General features: G+C 46.0%; 1 protein-coding gene across 1 annotated transcript in view; it reads left to right on the plus strand.

The window, feature by feature from the left end:
- Positions 1–18,209, plus strand: part of LOC106570681 (gamma-aminobutyric acid type B receptor subunit 1) — a 281,759-nt gene that overhangs the window by 240,198 nt on the left and 23,352 nt on the right. Inside the window, exons 18-19 of the mRNA XM_045695041.1 lie at positions 16,476–16,608; positions 17,080–17,196. Of these exons, the coding sequence (XP_045550997.1) occupies positions 16,476–16,608; positions 17,080–17,196 (250 nt within the window). The remainder of the gene's footprint in view (positions 1–16,475; positions 16,609–17,079; positions 17,197–18,209) is intronic.

Raw genomic sequence — 18,209 nt, forward strand, 5'->3', positions numbered from 1 at the left:
ACGTCTCAGAGGCAGAGGGAAGCTTGGAGATGGGTACAAAGTGGGCGAACTTGCTGAATCGGTCCACAATAGTCAGAATGACCGTGTTCCCTTCAGAAGAGGGCAATCCCGTAACAAAGTCCAGAGCCAGATGCGACCATGGTCGCCGGGGAATAGGTAGGGGGTGAAGAAGTCCAGAACTGGCCCGATTGGCACTCTTATTCTGTGCACATACTGGGCATGCAGCAACAAACCCCCGGGTATCTTCTCCCATGGCAGGCCACCAAAATCGTCTGTGTAGTAATGCCATCGTCCGAGCCACGCCAGGGTGAGAAGCCATCTTACTGGCGTGGGACCATTGGAGGACAGCAGACCGGACAGACTCAGGCACAAACAACCGACCGGGTGGACCGTTACCGGGACCGGGCTGCATCCGAAGGGTTGCCAGAACCTCCTCCTCAATCCTCCATGTGACAGCTCCCACGACGAAGTTCTGGGGAAGAATCGTCTCAGTCTTGGCCCCACTCTCCTCCGTCTTGGAGAACATCCGGGACAAGGCGTCCGCCTTACCGTTCTTAGATCCAGGTCGGAATGTCAGGGAAAAATTAAAACGTCCAAAAAACAAAGCCCACCTGGCCTGACGCGAGTTGAGATGTCTAGCCGATTGCACGTACGCTAGATTCTTGTGGTCAGTCCAGACAACAAACGGTTGCTCCGCTCCCTCCAGCCAGTGGCGCCACTCCTCCATGGCCAGTTTCACTGCAAGAAGCTCCCGGTTACCCACATCGTAATTCCTCTCCGCCGACAACAGACGGTGAGAGTAGAAAGCGCAGGGATGGAATTTGCCGTCAGTGGAGCTTCGCTGGGACAGGATGGCGCCAACCCCCACATCAGACGCGTCCACTTCCACGACAAACTGTCGGGCAGCGTCAGGTTGAGAGAGAATCGGGGCATTGGTGAATCGACTCTTCAATTCCAGAAACGCTCGATCTGCCTCCGGATTCCAACTGAAGGTCCTGGTGCTAGAAGTCAGAGCAGTTAATGGAGCGGCCACACGGCTGTAGTCTCGGATAAACCGACGATAGAAATTCGCAAACCCCAGAAACCTCTGGAGCTGCAATCTCGTATCACGCTGGGCCCAATCCAGAACTGCCCTAACCTTCTCTTGGTCCATCTTAATCTCTCCCCGGGAGATGATGTACCCGAGGAAGGATGTAGTGTGGGCATGAAAGTCACACTTCTCGGCCTTCACAAACAGGCGGTTCTCCAGCAATCGCTGCAGAACCTGCTTGACATGCTGGACGTGGCTGGAATGCTCCTTAGAAAAAAATCTAAATGTCATCCAGGTAAACGAACACGAACAGACCGATCATATCTCTCAATACGTCATTAACCATGCTCTGGAACACTGCAGGAGCATTGGTCAATCCAAACGGCATCACCAGATACTCGAAATGACCCATCGGTGTATTGAAACCAGTCAACCACTCGTCCCCCTCTCTGACACGGACCAGATGATACGCATTGCGTAGGTCAAGTTTAGTAAACACCGTAGCACCCTGTAAGGAATCGAAAGCAGAGTTCATCAAAGGCAGGGGATACTTGTTCTTGACCGTAATATCATTCAACCCCCGGTAATCAATACACGGTCGAAGAGAACCATCCTTTTTACTCACAAAAAAGAATCCTGCCCCCAGTGGTGAAGACGAGGGACGAATGAGACCAGCAGCTAGAGACTCCTTTATGTAGGTCTCCAAGGCTTCCCATTCAGGTCGAGAGATGCTGTATAATCGTCCCTTGGGATAGACAGCTCCAGGAAACAGTTTAATGGCACAATCATACGGTCGGTGGGGAGGAAGTGACAGCGCCTTCTGCTTACTGAACACCTCACCCAATTCGTGATATGTTTCAGGAACCAGGGACAAATCTGGGGAGTTAGAATCACTGACCTTACTGGGAACCGAATGGGAACAGGCCGTCCTCAGACAGTTAGCATGGCATTCAGTGCTCCAACTAGTTACCTTGCCGGTCACCCAATCGAATGTGGGATTGTGTTCTCTCAGCCAGGGGTATCCAAGAACCAGAGGAACATGGGGAGAAGGCAAAATGAGGAAGGATATAACCTCTGAATGATTCCCTGACAACAACATCTTAACCGGTTCAGTCCTCATAGTGATACGTGCCAGACTACTGCCGTTCAGAGTGGTAGCTTCAATGGCTTCCGGTAGCTTCTCCTTAGAAAGCCCCAGCTGTTCCACTAAGTCGGCATCTATAAAGCTGCCATCTGCACCTGAGTTGATCAAAGCATTAATCGCTAAACTCTGATCCTTGTTCATGAGTGTAGCAGGAAAAAGGGGTCTAACAGGACTGTTGAGAGGTTGAAACTGACTCGCTAAAAGACCTCCCAAACTTAGCGAGCCGAGCAGTTTAACAGGCGCTGAGGACCAGCGGAGATGTAATGTCCCGAGTTACCACAATAGAGGCAGCCGTTGGTCTCACGTCTACGTTGGCGCTCCTCCTTGGTTAACCCTTGAGGTGAATAATGAGCGACTCGTTCCGGTCCACTTCCTGACCCGAATGGTCCACGAGTAGCTGATTGATTGGAAGTGCCCCATTGCTTCTCCCTCCTTCTCTCTCGGATTCTGTTATCCACCCGAATAGATAATGCTATCAGACTGTCCAGGTCACAAGGCTCAGGATAGGATATCAACTCATCCTTGAGTTGCTCCAACAACCCCTGGTAAAAAAAACGCTTGCAGTGCTTCCTCATTCCACTCACTCTCCACAGCCAATGTCCTGAATTCAATAACGAAGTCTGCCACACTGCGAGCTCCTTGGCGAAGAGAGAACAAACGTTTAGCTGCGTCCTTACCTCGGACAGGATGGTCAAAAAGCTTCCTCAGCTCTGCCGTGAACTCCTGGTATGACACTATGTAGGTGACTTGTTGTTCCCATATGGCTGAAGCCCACTCCAGAGCTCTTCCACGCAGCAGTGCAATAACAAAAGCTCTCCTAGCCTTGTCTGTGGCGTAAGAGTGGGGCTGCAGATCAAAAACTAGCCCACACTGCATAACAAACGAACGGCATCTTCCCAAATCCCCTTCGTACTTATCTGGCGTCCGAATCTTGGGCTCACAAAAGGGAACATCTCCAGAAGCGACAGGTGAGAGAGGTGAAGTAGGTGGTGGATGATCTGCCGGCAAACTGAGCTGAGCCTGGATACTCGTCAGACTAGAAGAAAAGTTCCACACCGAAAGTGCGATCTCCTGTGGCACCATGCTGTGTTGTCCCAACATCTTCTCCTGAAGGGAAATGGCATGGTGAACGGAGTCCAGGTCCGCTGGGTTCATTTTTGGCCGGATCGTTCTGTCACGATTCTCTAAGACAGAACCCAGAAGCAGACCAGGACAAGGTGAGTAAAATGAAGGTGAGTATTTATTGGTAGTCTTGATGTGTAATTTGAGTGAGCCAGGAGACGGAGCGACAGCGGAGGTGAGTTGATGAGAGTAAATGGGTTGATTCAATGAAGTCACTGTATCCACCGACGGCCAGGCAAGGGAGTTGAATGTTCCGGGAGAATGACTGTAGACAGAGTAAACGGGACTGAGTAACCAGTAACAAGTAACAAGCACGAAACAAAACTAGCTCAGGAAACATGAGGCTGATACGCTGACACAACATACTGTTCGTTGCTAACGATCCGGCAGGGAATGGATGTCAGCTCAGGGCTTAAGAAGAGGTGATGATCAGGACCAGGTGTGCAGAAGGTTGATGAGATGCAGGTGTGGGTAATTACTAGATCTCCCGCCTAACTTCGTTGCCTAGCAACCAGACAGGGTGCGTTCAGGAACCTTAGACAACACTCCAAACAAAAAACTGTCAGCTCAGGCAGCGGGATTCCTGACAGTACCCCCACACATACTCGGTACTGGTACCCCCTGTATACAGCCACCTTATTGTTATTTTATTGTGTTACTTTTTATATGATTTTTTACTTTAGTTTATTTAGTAAATATTTTCTTAACTCTATTTCTTGAACTGCATTGTTGGTTAAGGGGCTTTGTAAGTAAGCATTTCACGGTAAGGTGATGATACCTGTTATATTCGACGCACGTAACAAATAAAATTTGACTTGAGGTGAGATGACTGGGAATGAAACAATAAAGTAATCAAATTGGCCTAAAACCAATGTAATATTACACAACAACAGAAATATTTGATTAAAGTAATGTGAATAAATGATAGTTAATAAGTGATGAGCAGTAATGGACAGTCACTACCATCACGGGACTGTTATTCACTGTTATATTCTCTGTTGTTACAGGATTCAACCCACATAATTCATAGTGCATTTCATGTAAAAAAAATAAATAAATTAAACCTAAAATGGAAAAAAGGTGATTATTTTTTTAACCGAAACATCCTCAAAAAGCACAAATTGCTCAGCACTACGTTTTATGAAACCTAAACATACTATGTAAATAACATTATAGCAATAACAATAACACCAATCAATACATATATTCAATGTTGCTAATTACAAGTAATATCCAGCAGCAATAAGGCCATCCATTGCTTGCTGAAATGAGTCTTCCACCAAAACAAGTCAACACACTGAACAGCCATGTTGGGTCCAAGCATTTCGGTGGAGGATGGGCAGTGCAGGCAATGTTTATCTGATTCAAATACCATCAGGACAGATCGAAAGTGATGCTGTTGAATGATAAAAACCTATCCAACCTAGCCAGTAGATAATGTGTGCTTTGCATACAAGCTGTGCACAACACTGTTTTGTCTAGGGGGCCCGACCTCCGGAGGGACCCCAACGCCCCAAAAACAACACATTTGTTAGAGAGGAACATTTGCAGTTTTATAGCTAACCTTGTTTTATTTTACACATTTTGCCATGAGGCTTAGATAAAACCTTACAGTAATTCTGTAAGGGCTGTCGTCGGAAGAAGACCAAAATGCAGCGGAGTTAGTGTTCAACATATTTAATTATTGCCGTAACACTATTCAAACAAAACAAGGAACTGACAGCCAACACAGTCCTGTCAGGTGAAACACACTAAACAGAAACAATTACCCACAAAACGCCAACGGAAAAACATGCACTTATGTGTGACTCCCAATCAACAACAACGAACTTCAGCTGTGCCTGATTGGGAGCCACACACGGCCCAAAACAAAGAAATACAAAAACATAGAAACAGAACATAGAACGCCCACCCAATGTAACACCCTGGCCTAACCAAAATAAAGAACAAAAAACCCTCTCTATGGCCAGGGCGTTACAAATTCAAAAAACAAAATTCATGGTTTATGACGTGTTTGTTACAGGTCCCAGGATTGAGATTAGGAAAACAAATAATATGTTTCCTGTAAAATAGGAGAAATTATGAGACATGAGAGTTGGCTGGTTTTCTCAATAGAATTTAATAAACATGTTTTTTTCAACGATCAATTATCTGGTTCATTATAATTTCTTTGTAGAAAAATATAAATACACACATCTCATTATCAATAGAAAAATATCAACATAAAACAATATATACATTAACATCCTATGTTCAGTCGCTTTAACAGTATACACAGTGCCTTCGCTAAGTATTCAGACCCCTGGACTTTTCCCACATTTTGTTACGTTACGGCCTTATTCTAAAATGTATTCATTTTTTTCTTTCTCATCAATCTACACACAATACCCTATAATGACAAAGTGAATAATAGTGAAGACATCAAAACTGTGAAATAACACATATGGAATCATGTAGTAACCCCAAAAAAGTGTTAAACAAATCAAAATATATTTTCTATTTTATATTATTCAAATAGCCACACTTTGCCTTGATGACAGCTTTGCACACTCTTGGCATTCTCTCAACCAGCTTCATGAGGTAGTCACTTGGAATGCCTTTCAATTAACAGGTGCGCCTTCATAAAAGTTCATTTGTGGAATTTCTTTCCTTAATGTGATTGAGCCAATCAGTTGTGTTGTGACAAGATAGGGGTGGTATACAGAAGATAGCCCTGTTTGGTAAAAGACCAGGTCCATATTATGGCAAGAACAGCTCAAATAAGCAAAAAAAAATGACAGTCCATCATTACTTTAAGACATGAAGATCAGTCAATCTGGAAAATGTCCAGAACATGGAAAGTTTCTTCAAGTGCTGAAACCATCAAGGGCTATGATGAAACTGGCTCTCATGAGGACCGCCACAGGAAAGGAAGACCCAGAGTTACCTCTGCTCCAGAGGATAATTTAATTGAAGTTAACTGCACCTCAGATTGCAGCCCAAATAACTGCTTAACGGGGTTCAAGTAACAGACACATCTCAACATCAACTGTTCAGAGGAACTGTGTGAATTAGTCCTTCATGGTCGAATTGCTGCAAAGAAACCACTACTAAAGGACACCAATAAGAAGAAGAGACTTGCTTGGGCCAAGAAACACGAGCAATGGACATTAGACTGGTGGAAATCTGTCCTTTTGGTCTGATGAGTCCTAATTTGAGATTTTTGGTTCCAACCGCCTTGTCTTTGTGAGATGTGGTGTGGGTGAACGGATGATCTCCGCATGTGTATTTCCCACCGTAAAGCATGGAGGAGGAGGTGTTATGGTGTGGGGGTGCTTTGCTGGTGACACTTTGTGATTTATTTAGAATTCAAGACACATTTAAACAGCATAGCTACCACAGCATTCTGCAGCGGTATGCCATCACATCTGGTTTGGGCTTAGTGGGACTATCATTTGTTTTTCAACAGGACATATTGACTCCAGGCTGTGTAAGGGCTATTTTACCAAGAAGGAGAGTGATGTAGTGCTCCATCAGATGGCCTGGCCTCCACAATCACCCGACCTCAACCAAATTGAGATCGTTTGGGATGAGTCGGACCGCAGAGTGAAGGAAAAGCAGCCAACAAGTGCTCAGCATATGTGGGAACTCCTTCAAGACTGTTGGAAAAGCATTCCAGGTGAAGCTGGTTGAGAGAATGCCAAGACTGTGCAAAGCTGTCATCAAGGCAAAGGCTGGTTATTTGAATAATCTCAAATATAAAATACATTTAAATTTGTTTAACACTTTTTGGGTTACTACATGATTCCATATGTGTTTTTTCATAGTTTTGATGTCTTCGCTATTATTCTACAATGTAGAAAATAGTAAAAAATAAAGAAAAAAAAACGCTTGAATGATTAGGTGTGCTAAAACTTTCGACCGGTAGTGTATATATTTAAATATTTCCAATTCCTTACAAACAAAATGTTACATGTAATCTTTTGGTTCAACCATAATTGCTTAATAAACATCAACAGGGGAAACATATTGTGTGTACTCTGATAAGCTGTAGAAAGAACATATTCATTTTACAAGACCTGTTCACTGACAATATAATTGGTCACAAGAAAGGGCGTGAAATCAAAGTCCATATTCAGACCATTAGGGGTCAATGTTTTAAAATGGGATATCCTGTAGGCCTCCCTCTGTAGTAGTAGTATCTATGTTACCTCCTCTCCTCTGTAGTAGTAGTATCTCTATGTTACCTCCTCTCCTCTGTAGTAGTATCTCTATGTTACCTCCTCTCCTCTGTAGTAGTAGTATCTATGTTACCTCCTCTCCTCTGTAGTAGTAGTAGTATCTATGTTACCTCCTCTCCTCTGTAGTAGTAGTATCTATGTTACCTCCTCTCCTCTGTAGTAGTAGTATCTCTATGTTACCTCCTCTCCTCTGTAGTAGTAGTATCTATGTTACCTCCTCTCCTCTGTAGTAGTAGTAGTATCTATGTTACCTCCTCTCCTCTGTAGTAGTAGTATCTATGTTACCTCCTCTCCTCTGTAGTAGTAGTATCTATTTTACCTCCTCTCCTCTGTAGTAGTAGTATCTATGTTACCTCCTCTCCTCTGTAGTAGTAGTAGTATCTATGTTACCTCCTCTCCTCTGTAGTAGTAGTAGTATCTCTATGTTACCTCCTCTCCTCTGTAGTAGTAGTAGTATCTATGTTACCTCCTCTCCTCTGTAGTAGTAGTATCTATGTTACCTCCTCTCCTCTGTAGTAGTAGTATCTATGTTACCTCCTCTCCTCTGTAGTAGTAGTAGTATCTATGTTACCTCCTCTCCTCTGTAGTAGTAGTAGTATCTCTATGTTACCTCCTCTCCTCTGTAGTAGTAGTACTCTATGTTACCTCCTCTCCTCTGTAGTAGTATCTCTATGTTACCTCCTCTCCTCTGTAGTAGTAGTATCTATGTTACCTCCTCTCCTCTGTAGTAGTAGTAGTATCTATGTTACCTCCTCTCCTCTGTAGTAGTAGTAGTATCTATGTTACCTCCTCTCCTCTGTAGTAGTAGTAGTATCTATGTTACCTCCTCTCCTCTGTAGTAGTATCTCTATGTTACCTCCTCTCCTCTGTAGTAGTAGTATCTATGTTACCTCCTCTCCTCTGTAGTAGTAGTAGTATCTATGTTACCTCCTCTCCTCTGTAGTAGTAATATCTATGTTACCTCCTCTCCTCTGTAGTAGTAGTAGTATCTATGTTACCCTGTTAGGGCTAGGGGGCAGTATTGACACGGCTGGATAAAAAACATACCCGATTTAATCTGGTTACCACTCCTACCCAGTAAGTAGAATATGCATATACTTATTACATATGGATAGAAAACACCCTAAAGTTTCTAAAACTGTTTGAATGGTGTCTGTGAGTATAACAGAACTCAAATGGCAGGTCAAAACCTGAGAGATTCCTTTACAGGAACTGGCCTGTCTGACCATTTCTGGAACTTCTTTGCCATCTCTATCGTTTACTAAGGATCTCTGCTCTAACGTGACACTTTCTACGTCGTCCTTAGGCGCTCAGAGCCCGGGAAAAACCTGAATGTCGTCATCCCAGCCCCAGGCTGAAACACATTATCGCCTTTCTCAAGTGGCCGATCAAGGGACTCTGGGCTTAGGCGCGTGACCTGACTTCCCCCGCCTTTGTGATTTTTTCCTCTGTTTGCCGAAAAGGAGATTCCCGGTCGGAATATTATCGCTTTTCTACGAGAAAAATGGCATAAAAATTGATTTTAAACAGCGGTTGACATGCTTCGAAGTACGGTAATGGAATATTTAGATTTTTTTTGTCACGAATTGCGCCATGCGCGCGACCCTTCTTTACCATTTCGGATAATGTCTGGAACGCACGAACAAAACGCCGCTATTCGGATATAACGATGGATTATTTGGGACCAAACCAACATTTGTTATTGAAGTAGCAGTCCTGGGAGTGCATTCTGACGAAGACAACAAAAGGTAATGAAACTTTTATAATAGTAAATATGATTATGGTGAGTGCTAAACTTGCCGGGTGTCTAAATAGCTAGCCCGTGATGCCTGGGCTATGTACTTAGAATATTGCAAAATGTGCTTTCACCAAAAAGCTATTTTAAAATCGGACATATCGAGTGCATAGAGGAGGTCTGTATCTATAATTCTTAAAATAATAGTTATGCTTTTTGTGAACGTTTATCGTGAGTAATTTAGTAAAATGTTAGCGAATTCCCCGGAAGTTTGCGGGGGGTATGCTAGTTCTGAACGTCACATGCTAATGTAAAAAGCTGTTTTTTGATATAAATATGAACTTGATTGAACAAAACATGCATGTATTGTATAACATAATGTCCTAGGGTTGTCATCTGATGAAGATCATCAAAGGTTAGTGCTGCATTTAGCTGTCTTCTGGGTTTTTGTGACATTATATGCTAGCTTGAAAAATGGGTGTCTGATTATTTCTGGCTTGGTACTCTGCTGACATAATCTAATGTTTTGCTTTCGTTGTAAAGCCTTTTTGAAATCGGACAGTGTGGTTAGATTAACGAGAGTCTTGTCTTTAAATAGCTGTAAAATAGTCATATGTTTGAGAAATTGAAGTAATAGGATTTTTAAGGTTTTGAAAATCGCGCCACAGGCTTCAAGTGGCTGTTACGTAGGTGGGACGAATTCGTCCCGCCTAGCCCAGAGAGGTTACCTCCTCTCCTCTGTAGTAGTAGTAGTATCTCTATGTTACCTCCTCTCCTCTGTAGTAGTAGTAGTATCTATGTTACCTCCTCTCCTCTGTAGTAGTAGTAGTATCTATGTTACCTCCTCTCCTCTGTAGTAGTAGTAGTATCTCTATGTTACCTCCTCTCCTCTGTAGTAGTAGTATCTATGTTACCTCCTCTCCTCTGTAGTAGTAGTATCTCCATGTTACCTCCTCTCCTCTGTAGTAGTAGTAGTATCTATGTTACCTCCTCTCCTCTGTAGTAGTAGTATCTCTGTTACCTCCTCTCCTCTGTAGTAGTAGTAGTATCTCCATGTTACCTCCTCTCCTCAGTAGTAGTAGTAGTAGTATGTCTATGTTACCTCCTCTCCTCTGTAGTAGTAGTAGTATGTCTATGTTACCTCCTCTCCTCTGTAGTAGTAGTAGTATGTCTATGTTACCTCCTCTCCTCTGTAGTAGTAGTATCTATGTTACCTCCTCTCCTCTGTAGTAGTAGTATCTATGTTACCTCCTCTCCTTGGTAGAGCAACATGCTCCATGCCTGTGTATGTGTGGGAGGAGATGGGATGGTTTCGGATGTTCACTGGACCTGATGACTTTGATCATTGAACAACTAAAAAAAGGATATTACAGAGATCGAAACAATTCACAGTAAGCTCTACTTTTTAAATGTATTTTTTATTTCACCTTTATTTAACCGGGTAGGCGAGTTGAGAACAAGTTCTCATTTACAACTGCGACCTACGAGACGAACTTAATGATCCTATCGAACTGGATGATGCCATTAAGAGTAATGCTGGATTAATATACCTCTGGCGAGATCCTGAGCACAAGAAACCACAAAACAGGAAGAGACAAGCCGTTGACAGACGCAGCGTCCCTCTGTCAGACCATCTATCCACAGGCAGCGATACCTCTGGCTCCTCTACCAACAGTCAGCGTTTTTTATACAACAGAGGATGGGGACACCGGGGCCAACGGCGAGGACAACACCCCCTAGTACGTAAGAAACGTCAGGGGGAAGAACAAATTCACTACCATGCGATTACATGTAAAAAAAATTAAAAAATAAAACATTTGTAGGAAATATTTAAATAGGTGAAATTAAATGAAACCGTAATGTATGTTGACGCTAATGTTATGCTAATGCTAACAATGGCACAATATATTCAAAATACTGTTGACTGTTGTCTTAACAGTTTCGCTCAATTCATTCTGATCGACCATAGCAATTATGACACAACCCCTCACTATTGTCATTGGTTGCACTAATTGCGCTGTTTGTCTACATCACCTGGTCCGAGCATTTATGACATCACCCTGAAGAAGGCACAGTGATGCCGAAACGTTGGTGGTATTTCTTTACACAATGAATGACTGCGAGGTTATACATATGGAGCATGCTACTCTCTTCGTTTTTATAGCTTTGAGATGGACGTTAACAATAATTCATTTGGGAAAAATTAGATGAATTGTCATATTAGGCATAACAACATTTTTTTTGTCCCAGTTTATGCTAGGTACATTGTTTGTTTATATAGTAATTATATAAAAGGCAGAAACATTGTTTCCTTGCTAAAAATAAATAAATAATTATTTATGTTTTAAATCAGGACAAGTGAGAAGCATAGCAACATTAAGGCAACTTTATAACAGCTGACCCTGTCACGGATCCATCCGGAACTGTGTCATTACGCACACCGGGTCCCCATTCCCACTGATTGTATTTGTATAAATGTGCCCTTTGGTTCACCATTGTCCTGTCGATTATTGTTACAATGTCCGTTGGTCGTGTGAGTAACTGTGCTCTGTTGTTTTGGCTTTTGTGCCCTTGTGTATTGTTCAGATGATTACGGGTCTCGTCCCGTGTGCTATGATTGTGTGCGTGTTTTATTTATTCGAGGTATTCCTCGCTCTTTTGTTTGGGTTTCAACCCTGTGATTTGTATATGTGTTTGTTTGGTCTTCATCCCTATGCCTTTACACGGCACGCTGTAATTTGGGTAACTAAAAAGCCCTATTATGCATTCCTGCACCCTGTCTCCCAAATCTTTTATACCAGCGTGACACGACTCCGTTTTTCCAAAGCCAAATCCGCTCATTGAGTAATTGTTTTCAATATCCAATTTGTTTTTATTGCCTGCATTCAACAAGCTTTGGACGAAGCATTTACACAGGGCCGCCATCGCCAAAGTTAACTCAAAAAGGCTATATTTTAGAAGTGGGCTTGATTTATTTTTTGTTGTTTTAGTTATTTAAATGTTGTTCATTAGAGCAGGACCCCCCCCCCCCACTGGTGAACGATGAACTGAAAACTCAAGAGTCATGATTCTACAAGCCTCTCGTTCACGTTCGCTTTATTGGAGCTATAATTTGTGACAGACTTGTAAAAGTTTACTTTACACAATGTAGATTTGTTGATTTTCTAGGCATACAAATACAATTATTTCTTGATACATTTGAAACAAGGTCTAGTTATGGCTGCAACCAGACTAGATTGTGAACAACTCTTGGCGGAATGCATTGCTTGACTTCCGTGAGAGTCATAGGCACAATACCGTTAACGAACTGCAGTCCCCCAAACGATTCGTCCGTCATAACATTCAATAATCAATTAATTGTATTCATTCTTGCACCATGCGATCAGATATCAATTAATGTATTTTTCTTCTCTATGCTACCTGCAGCATGATCAATATATTTTCCCACATGATAGACAGTTGCTGGTCGGAGAACGTCTGAAACGACTGAACGACTGAAATGAACGAGTCACTCTGACTCTCGATGTAACGCCCTGGCCATAGAGAGGGGTTTTTGTTCTTTATTTTTGGTTAGGCCAGGGTGTTGCATTGGGTGGGCGTTCCATGTTCATTTTTCTATGTTTTTGTATTTCTTTGTTTTGGGCCGTGTGTGGTTCCCAATCAGGCACAGCTGAAGTTTGTTGTTGCTGATTGGGAGTCACACATAAAGAGCATGTTTTTCCTTTGGGTTTTGTGGGTGATTGTTTTCTGTCTCGTTCGTTTTTTACCAGACAGGACTGTTTGCTATCGTTGCTGTTTTATGTTTTGTTTATAGTGGTTCATTTTATTAAATATTCATAATGAATCCACAACCTCCGCTGCACCTTGGTCTAATTCTAACGACAGGCGTTACAGAATCACCCACCAAGAAACGGACCAAGCAGCGGAGGAAGGAGAGGCACCAGGAGAGGAGCTATCATGAGTCATGGAATTGGGAGGAATTGCTGGACGGTAAAGGACCATGGGCTCAAGCTGGGGAGTATCGCCACCCGCAGTGGGAGATCGAAGCGGCGATAGCTGAGAGGCGCTGGTATGAAGTGAGGGAGCGCAGCAGACACGAGAGGCAGCCCCAAATTTTTTGGGGGGGGCACACGGGGAGATTGGCGGAGTCAGGCAGTAGACCTGAGCCAACTCCCCGTGCTTACCGGAAGCAGCGTGGTACTGGTAAGGCACCGTGTTATGCTGTGAAGCGCACAGTGTCTCCAGTGCGCATGCATAGCCCGGTGCGCTATAGGCCAGCCCCTCGCAAGTGCCATGCGAGTGCAGGCATCGAGCCAGGACGGATTGTGCCAGCTCAGTGAGTCTGGTCTCCAGTGCGCCGTTTCGGTCCAGGTTATCCTGCGCCAGCTCTGCGCACTGTGTCTCCAGGGCGCTGGGAGGGCTCAGTTCGCCCAATGCCTGCGCTCCGCCCGTGTCGGGCCAAAGTGGGCATTCAACCTGGAGTGTGGGTAAATGGCCTAAGTACCAGAACTCCAGTGCTCCCCCATAGCCCGGTTTATCCTGTGCCTCCTCCACGGACCAGGCCTCCAGTGGGTCTCCCCAGCCTGGTGAGTCCAGTGGCTGCACCCAGAGCCAGGCCTCCTTCATGTCTCCCCAGCCTGGTGAATCCTGGGACTGAGCCGGCCGCCAGTCCGGAGCCGCCAGAGCTGCCCGCCAGTCCGGAGCCGCCAGAGCCGCCCGCCAGTCCGGAGCCGCCAGAGCCGCTCGCCAGTCCGGAGCCGCCAGAGCCGCCCGCCAGTCCGGAGCCGCCAGAGCCGCCCGCCTGTCCGGAGCCGCCAGAGCCGCCCGCCTGTCCGGAGCCGCCTGAGCCGCCCGCCTGTTCGGAGCCGCCAGAGCCGCCCGCCAGTCTGGTGAGTCCTGTGCCTGCGTCCAGGGCCAGGCCTCCTTCATGTCTCCCCAGCCTGGTGAGTCCTGTGCCTGTGCCCAGGGCCAGGCCTCCTTCATGTCTCCCCAGCCTGGTGAATCCTGGGCCAGAGCCGCCAGAGCCGCCCGCCAGCCCGGAGCTGCCAGAGCCGCCCGCCAGCCCGGAGCCACCAGGGTCGCCCGCCAGCCCGGAGCTGCCAGGGCCATCAGCCAGCCCGGAGCCGCCAGGGTCACCCGCCAGGGTCACCCGCCAGCCGGGCACAGCCAGGGTCGCCCACCAGTCCTCCGGTGCGGCCAGGGGCGCCACCTAAGTGGGCGACGCCGAGGGTGGAGCGGAGGCCACGTCCCGCACCTGAGCCGACGCCGTAAGAAGGCCCACCCGGACCCTCCCCTTCAGAGTCAGGTTTTGCGGCCAGAGTCCGCACCTTTGGGGGGGGTACTGTAACGCCCTGGCCATAGAGAGAGGTTTTTGTTCTTTATTTTTGGTTAGGCCAGGGTGTTACATTGGGTGGGCGTTCCATGTTCATTTTTCTATGTTTTTGTATTTCTTTGTTTTGGGCCGTGTGTGGCTCCCAATCAGGCACAGCTGAAGTTCGTTGTTGCTGATTGGGAGTCACACATAAGTAGCCTATTTTTCCTTTGGGTTTGGTGGGTGATTGTTTTCTGTCTCGTTCGTTTTTGACCAGACAGGACTGTTTGCTATCGTTGCTGTTTTATGTTTTGTTTATAGTCGTTCATTTGATTAAATATTCATAATGAATCCACAACCTCCGCTGCACCTTGGTCTAATTCTAACGACAGGCGTTATACTCAAATCATTTGCGAACTGCACATCACTAGGAATTAACATCACTTTGCAAGCCAGCATAATGTGGTGTGATGCTGGTTTTTCTTTAGCTTATGCTGCTCACCAGTGTCCAAAACACAGCAAAGGCTGGTCACCAGTGTCCAAAACACAGCAAAGGCTGGTCACCAGTGTCCAAAACACAGCGAAGGCTGGTCACCAGTGTCCAAAACACAGCAAAGGCTGCTCACCAGTGTCCAAAACACAGCAAAGGCTTGTCACCAGTGTCCAAAACACAGCAAAGGCTGGTCACCAGTGTCCAAAACACAGCAAAGGCTGCTCACCAGTGTCCAAAACACAGCAAAGGTTGGTCACCAGTGTCCAAAACACAGCAAAGGCTGGTCACCAGTGTCCAAAACACTGCGAAGGCTGGTCACCAGTGTCCAAAACACAGCAAAGGCTGCTCACCAGTGTCCAAAACACAGCAAAGGTTGGTCACCAGTGTCCAAAACACAGCAAAGGCTGGTCACCAGTGTCCAAAACACAGCAAAGGCGGGTCACCAGTGTCCAAAACACAGCAAAGGCTGCTCACCAGTGTCCAAAACACAGTGAAGGCTGGTCACCAGAGTCCAAAACACAGCAAAGGCTGGTCACCAGTGTCCAAAACACAGCAAAGTCTGGTCACCAGAGTCCAAAACACAGTGAAGGCTGGTCACCAGAGTCCAAAACACAGCAAAGGCTGGTCACCAGTGAAAGAAAACACAACAAAGGCTGGTTTGCCAGCATAACCAGCTAGATCATGTTGGTCAGACCAGTTTGACCAGCTAGACCATGCTGGTCGGCCAGCAGAACCAGTTAGACCATGCTGGTCAGACCAGTTGACCAGCTAAACCATGCTGGTCGGCCAGCAGAACCAGTTAGACCATGCTGGTCAGACCTGCGTGACCAGCATCCGACCAGCACTGACCTGCCTAGACCAGCATGGACCAACTGGACATTTATACTGGTCTATCAGCAGGGCAGAGATATCCAATATTCCCACTTCTTGACACATCCTGCATATCTGTCATTCAGCGTGACTCTTAACAAGGATAATCACATCTCGGGGTACGAGCTTCACAGTTAAATCCTAAACTTTGTTTGCATTTGTGACAGACAGCTAATATCTTCCTGCACTGTGTGGCAGTCTGGGCTCTCTGCATGCTGAATGCCTCAGAGATAAAGAGGCTGACTGACAGAGGTATTGTGTAGGGGAAGATTGTGTGTGTGTGTGTGTGTGTGTGTGTGTGTGTGTGTGTGTGTGTGTGTGTGTGTGTGTGTGTGTGTGTGTGTGTGTGTGTGTGTGTGTGTGTGTGTGTGTGTGTGTGTGTGTGTGTGTGTGTGTGTGTCACCATGCATGTGTGTAGAGGGAGATATAGAGCCTGACAGACAGAAATATCTGTGTGTGTGTGGGGGGGTGTGGTGTGTGTGTGTTGTGGTGTGTGTGTGTGTGTGTGTGTGTGTGTGTGTGTGTGTGTGTGTGTGTGTGTGTGTGACAGGTATATCCAGAACTCCCAGCCCTACCTGAACAACATGACGGCAGTGGGGTGTATGATGGCTCTGGCTGCTGTCTTCCCTCTGGGCCTCGATGGACACCACGTACACAGGAAACAGTTCCCCGTTGTCTGCCAGGTACACAGGAAGTGGAGCCATACCACTAAAGCATTGTGGGAGATTTGAGTTTTATAGGTACAGGAAAGCTCTGGGGTGATGTGTTCCCCTAGGTACAGATCCTAACCTTAACCAATAGTAAGGAAAATGTAAAACTGACCCAAGATCAGCATCCGGGGGAAACTTCACACTACACCTACAGCTAACAGGAAGTGGACCCTACCACTGAGGCATTATAGGGATTGAGTTTTATGGTAGAATTCTTGTAGGAAGGTAGTTTAGGTCATTATCAATAAATGCCAAATGAAAATATTGACTTAGACTTTTGAAAATGAATAATTCTTTAATAACTTATATTTAACACATTAATACATTTGACAATGTATTTTTTATTTGTTATACCCCACTAGTTATGTAAGGGCATTGTTATTGTTTAATAAATGCATAGACACAATTAATTATTGATATTTCTTTCCCCTATTCCCCTGCCAGTTCCGCCTATGGCTGCTTGGCCTGGGCTTCAGCCTGGCCTATGGTTCTATGTTCACTAAGATCTGGTGGGTCCACACCGTCTTCACCAAGAAGGATGACAAGAAGGAGAAGAGGAAGGTAAATAAAAAGGAGAATGACTGGCTAAAGAAAAATATAAAAAAAGGTAAGGAAGCATGGAAGGTGAATGAAAAAGAGAAACAAGAGTACCTGCCTGACTAGGAGGCTGCCTGGCTGGGAGCCTGTGGAGGCTGTGAGTCTGTGAGCCAGGGAGGCTGTGAGGCTATGAGGCTGGGAGGCTGTGGAGGCTGGGAGGCTCTGGAGGCTCGGAGACTGTGGAGGCTGTGGGGCTAGGAGGCTGTGAAACTGTGAGGCTGGGAGGCTATGGAGCTTGTGGAGGCTGGGAGGCTGTGGAGGCTGGGAGGCTGTGAGGCTGTGGAGGCTGGGAGGCTGTGGAGACTGGGAGGCTATGGAGGCTGGGAGCCTTTCTGCCAGGGAGGCTGGGAGGCATTCTGTCTGGGTGTCACGAACGTCGTACGAAGCGTACTCGGACCAACGGGCAGCGTGATCTGGGTTCCACATCTTTATTAGTGAAACGCCCAAAACAATAAACAGCAAACGAAACGGGAAGTCCATGGAGTGCTCACAGGCAACTACACATAAACAAGATCCCACAAAACACAGTGGGGAAATGGCTGCCTAAATATGATCCCCAATCAGAGACAACGAGAAACAGCTTCCTCTGATTGGGAACCATACCAGGCCAACATAGAAATAAATAACCTAGACTAGAACACCCCCCCCCCAGTCACACCTCGACCTAACCAAAATAGAGAATAAAAAGACTCTCTATGGTCAGGGCGTGACACGGGAGACGTGGAGGCTGGGAGGCAGGGGATCCTCGGCGGCTGGGAGGCAGTGGAGTCTCGGCGGCTGGGAGGCAGTGGAGCCCGTGGAGGCAGTTGAGGCAGGGAGGTGGGGAGGCTGGGGAAGCTGGGAGGCTGAGAGGCTTTCTGGCTGGGAGGCTGGGGAAGCTGGGAGGCTGGGGAGGCTGAGAGGCTTTCTGGCTGGGAGGCTGTGGAGGCTTTCTGGCTGGGAGTCAGTAGAGGTGTGGAGGCAGTGGAGGCAGGGAG

The sequence above is a fragment of the Salmo salar genome, chromosome ssa14 (assembly GCF_905237065.1).
Source record: "Salmo salar chromosome ssa14, Ssal_v3.1, whole genome shotgun sequence".
NCBI lineage: Eukaryota > Metazoa > Chordata > Actinopteri > Salmoniformes > Salmonidae > Salmo > Salmo salar.